The sequence below is a fragment of the Entamoeba dispar genome, genomic scaffold (assembly GCF_000209125.1).
Source record: "Entamoeba dispar SAW760 scf_1105229461233 genomic scaffold, whole genome shotgun sequence".
Taxonomy (NCBI): Eukaryota; Evosea; order Mastigamoebida; family Endamoebidae; genus Entamoeba; species Entamoeba dispar.
Window position 1 is genome coordinate 1537 of NW_001854590.1, and position 2818 is coordinate 4354.

The window sequence follows — 2818 nt, forward strand, 5'->3', positions numbered from 1 at the left end:
ATAAAATAAGAATAACACTTAGTATAAAATAAATATATTCAAATAATGATAAATTAAGAATAGGAAAAGCACAATAAATCCAATTAAGAAAACATATAAAATATAATAAGTATAAGTTAAATAAAAGGAAATAAAAGAATAAATACAAGTATTTGAAAATATAAAAAGAAAGAAGAAAGAGATAAAAGATAAAAAGATAATCAAATCATAAACAAAAATAAAGAATAAAAAATAAAAGAAAAAAAGATAAATAAAATAAAAGAAGATAAAATAAAAGAAGATAAAATAAAAGAAGAAAAAGAAGAAGAAAATGAAAAATGATAATAAGAAAAAGAAATAAAAAATAAAGAAATAAGTAAGAATAAGAAAACAACGAAAAGAGAAGTGAGTGAATGAAAAATCATCAACATAGATTAATTCAAAAGAAATAAAGTAAATTGAAATAAAGACGAATTAAATAGTTTTTCAAATAAAATGAAGGGTAAATTTTAAAAAGAAAAGAAAGAGTAATCAAAGTAAAGAAAGAATATAAAGATAAAAAAAGAAGAAAATAAATAAAAAATAAAAAAATAAGAAAAAGGAGAACTTGAATAATTTTAAATTATAATAATCAAATGAAAATACTTCATTCACTCTCTACTAAACAAAAAGACTGATCATGAAGTGGTTTTATAAAAGTATATTTCAATTTAAATAAAACAATAAATAAAATAAATAGTATTTCAATATGTTATTAAGGGATAATTTAAGAGGAAAAATAGGATAAAGAAATTATATTTATACGAAAAGATTAAAGAATAATCAAATTATTACTATTATTACTATTACTACTAACGGGATTAGTTTTAGTTCAAATAAAGTATTAAATTAACTTATTTTGAAATAAAGAAAAATATAGAAAAGCAAGAAAATAAATAAATAAGAGAAATAAGAAAATAATAAAAAGTAAAAGATAAGAAATACTCAACATAGAATAAAAAAAAATAGATATAAAAGAAAGAAGAAAAGAAGAAATAAAAATAAAAATAAAATAAGAAAGAATAGAAATTGAAAAGTGTAGCTGAGAAAGGACAGATAAGATTAGAAGGAAGTCATTAGTATAAATTAAAAAGAACATGAAGTACTTCTGTATCTTTATATTCACATCTATGATATCCATAGTATTTCATTAAGTCAAATATATGTTTATAAATAATATATCTTTTACCATTATCTCATATTAAATTATTATACGAAGATCTTTTAATAAATATAGAGAAACATTAATAAGTAAAGGAAACAATGATAATACTAGTAGAAGTATATTCACTCGTTTCAATTTAATAAATTGTCATATTTTTTTTAAGGAGAAAACTATAGAAATCAAAAATAATTATAAATTGCAGAATTATCTTCTTATTACATACTTTGTCATATCAATTATTAATCATTATGTTTTAATTTATCATTTATATTAAATATAAGGTAAAATAAGAAATGAAACAAGAGTTTTAATAAATAAATAAAGAATAGAAAGAAGATATCAATTATTTCTATCATCACTGGAATTTACTCATTCAATTTTAAAGAAAAATAAATTGAAATTATTCTCTCTTATTTTATTCTTCATTTATTCTCTATTCATTATATTTATTTATTATAAATTAATTTAACATCTCCCTAAATATAAAGAAATAATAAATATGCATCTTGAAATGTACAATGATCATTAAATATAAAATAATGATAATGATCAAATGATATATTTTAATAATAGAAATACTACACTAATTTAAAATATTAAAACATATAAATACTACATTAATAAATAATAGAAATATACGAAATTCAATGAATAATTTTAATTAATTAGAAAGAAAACAAAATATAATAATAAACAAACATATTGTATATGATAAAATCATATCATTTATTTAAAATTGAAAGTAAATTAATAAAAGACTTACATACTTTAATTAATTTTGAATTATTATCATACATTTCATTAAATTTGAACAATAAATAAATTAATAATATAGATGGACCATTCTTATTTTTGATGGAAATTATATAAAACAATAAAATTAATTTTAATATTCTCATAGAAGATTGATTATACAATTTCATCCAGTTTCCATTCATATTCATTTTCAATATCTCTTATATTTCAATATGTAAAGAAATCAAAAATAAGAAAATAAGAAAGAAATAAAAAGGAAAAAGATAAAGTAAATAAGAAGTAAAATAAGAAGAAGTAATAATAAAAAAGAAGATAAAAGAAGAAAGAATAAATGATAAAGGAGGTAAATAATAAAGAAGAAGAAAAGGATATATAAAAATAAGAGGTAATAAAAGTAGAGAGTATAAAAAGAATAAATAAAGATAAAGAAGAAATAAAAAAGAAAAAAGAAGAATAAAAATAAAAAGGAAAATTACAAGGATGTATTTTATAAATGATTTTTGTTTGAAGGTTATTATAGATTAATTTTGGTTTCTATCTTTTTAATTCTTATTTTCTTTATTTCTATATCATTTATCTTTCTTATTGTTTTATTTCAATTTGATTATTTTCATTATTTTTTATTACTTATCTTTTATGACTAACCATTCATTACTTATAATGTAGTAACATAATAGTATAAGTTAATCTTTTTTATTTATTCAAAATATTAATTATCTCATAATATTACAATTATTTTAATTCATTAATCTTTTTTATCATTTTTGTTCTTTTTTTTATTTTCATTCATATTTAATTGTTTATTTCATATTTAGTGTAATTTATTCTTTTTATTCTTTTCTTTTTATTTTCTTATTCGTTAAATTATTATATATTTTC

General features: G+C 16.8%; 1 protein-coding gene across 1 annotated transcript, besides 17 other annotated features; it reads right to left on the reverse strand.

The window, feature by feature from the left end:
* Positions 1 to 136: part of a microsatellite that runs on past the window's edge.
* Positions 41 to 224: a microsatellite.
* A 4-nt stretch (positions 225 to 228) lies between these two features.
* Positions 229 to 342: a microsatellite.
* A 76-nt stretch (positions 343 to 418) lies between these two features.
* On the reverse strand, positions 419 to 1159 carry EDI_257200 (uncharacterized protein; the record flags this gene model as incomplete). The annotated part of the gene is made up of 2 exons (XM_001738337.1): positions 419 to 585; positions 964 to 1159. 2 exons carry the CDS (start codon positions 1157 to 1159, stop codon positions 419 to 421), a joined length of 363 nt encoding a protein of 120 aa, XP_001738389.1.
* Positions 421 to 579: a microsatellite.
* Positions 468 to 623: a microsatellite.
* Positions 491 to 585: a microsatellite.
* Positions 668 to 717: a sequence feature (AT_rich).
* Positions 913 to 1031: a microsatellite.
* Positions 1160 to 1417: 258 nt separating the features above from the next.
* Positions 1418 to 1463: a sequence feature (AT_rich).
* A 159-nt stretch (positions 1464 to 1622) lies between these two features.
* Positions 1623 to 1652: a sequence feature (AT_rich).
* A 115-nt stretch (positions 1653 to 1767) lies between these two features.
* Positions 1768 to 2017: a sequence feature (AT_rich).
* A 25-nt stretch (positions 2018 to 2042) lies between these two features.
* Positions 2043 to 2077: a sequence feature (AT_rich).
* Positions 2078 to 2159: 82 nt separating this feature from the next.
* Positions 2160 to 2340: a microsatellite.
* Positions 2341 to 2342: 2 nt separating this feature from the next.
* Positions 2343 to 2412: a microsatellite.
* Positions 2413 to 2460: 48 nt separating this feature from the next.
* Positions 2461 to 2574: a microsatellite.
* A 54-nt stretch (positions 2575 to 2628) lies between these two features.
* Positions 2629 to 2656: a sequence feature (AT_rich).
* Positions 2657 to 2671: 15 nt separating this feature from the next.
* Positions 2672 to 2790: a microsatellite.
* Positions 2791 to 2818: the final 28 nt, after the last annotated feature.